General features: G+C 47.4%; 1 protein-coding gene across 1 annotated transcript; it reads left to right on the top strand.

The window, feature by feature from the left end:
* Window positions 1-18: 18 nt before the first annotated feature.
* Window positions 19-509, top strand: LOC111660246 (serine/threonine-protein kinase D3-like; the record flags this gene model as incomplete). Its single annotated transcript, XM_023413445.1, has 2 exons — window positions 19-198; window positions 386-509. Coding segments are annotated over exons 1-2 (273 nt in total), but the record flags the coding sequence as incomplete, so codon positions are not given.
* Between the last annotated feature and the right edge of the window lie 86 nt (window positions 510-595).

The raw sequence follows: 595 nt of genomic DNA, 5'->3' as shown, positions 1-595 counted from the left end.
CTGTGTTTCTGCAGAGCCGGCCAGTCCCAGTCTGGACTCCGAGGCCACGATGGAGGTGGACAACTGTGACATCAACAGCGACGGAGGCCACAGCATGGACGAGCAGGACGAGCCGTCCACCCCCGAGGACAAGCTGTTCTTCATCGAGGGTCCCTGCGTGGACGGCGAGAAAGACGACGAGACGCTCAGAGCCATCAGGTGACGCCGCCTCACAACCAAACACCCTCTCAAATTAATTTTAACATTAATAATCAGAAGGTTCAATATCTAATCAATCAACAGACAAGAAGCTTTTGTTTTACCCAATTAACTCAGAACGATGTGTGTTTGTTTGTTTGTTTGTTTGTTTGTTTGTTTGTTTGTGTGTTTGTTTGTTGTCACGCAGCCCGTCCACCAGCAGTAACATCCCTCTGATGCGTGTGGTTCAGTCCATCAAACACACCAAGAGGAAAAGCTCCACAGTGGTGAAGGAGGGCTGGATGGTGCACTACACCAGCCGGGACAATCTGGTGAGAGGAGACACAACAACAAAACACACTGGACAACACCTAATAAATAAATACATTATAATAATGATATACTGAACATCTTTAAA

This window comes from Seriola lalandi, unplaced genomic scaffold (assembly GCF_002814215.2).
Source record: "Seriola lalandi dorsalis isolate HSWRI2012SDOR001 ecotype SW California unplaced genomic scaffold, Sedor1 jcf7180001987911, whole genome shotgun sequence".
In the NCBI taxonomy this organism is placed as follows: Eukaryota; Metazoa; Chordata; class Actinopteri; order Carangiformes; family Carangidae; genus Seriola; species Seriola lalandi.
This window is presented reverse-complemented; position numbering and strand designations above follow the sequence as displayed.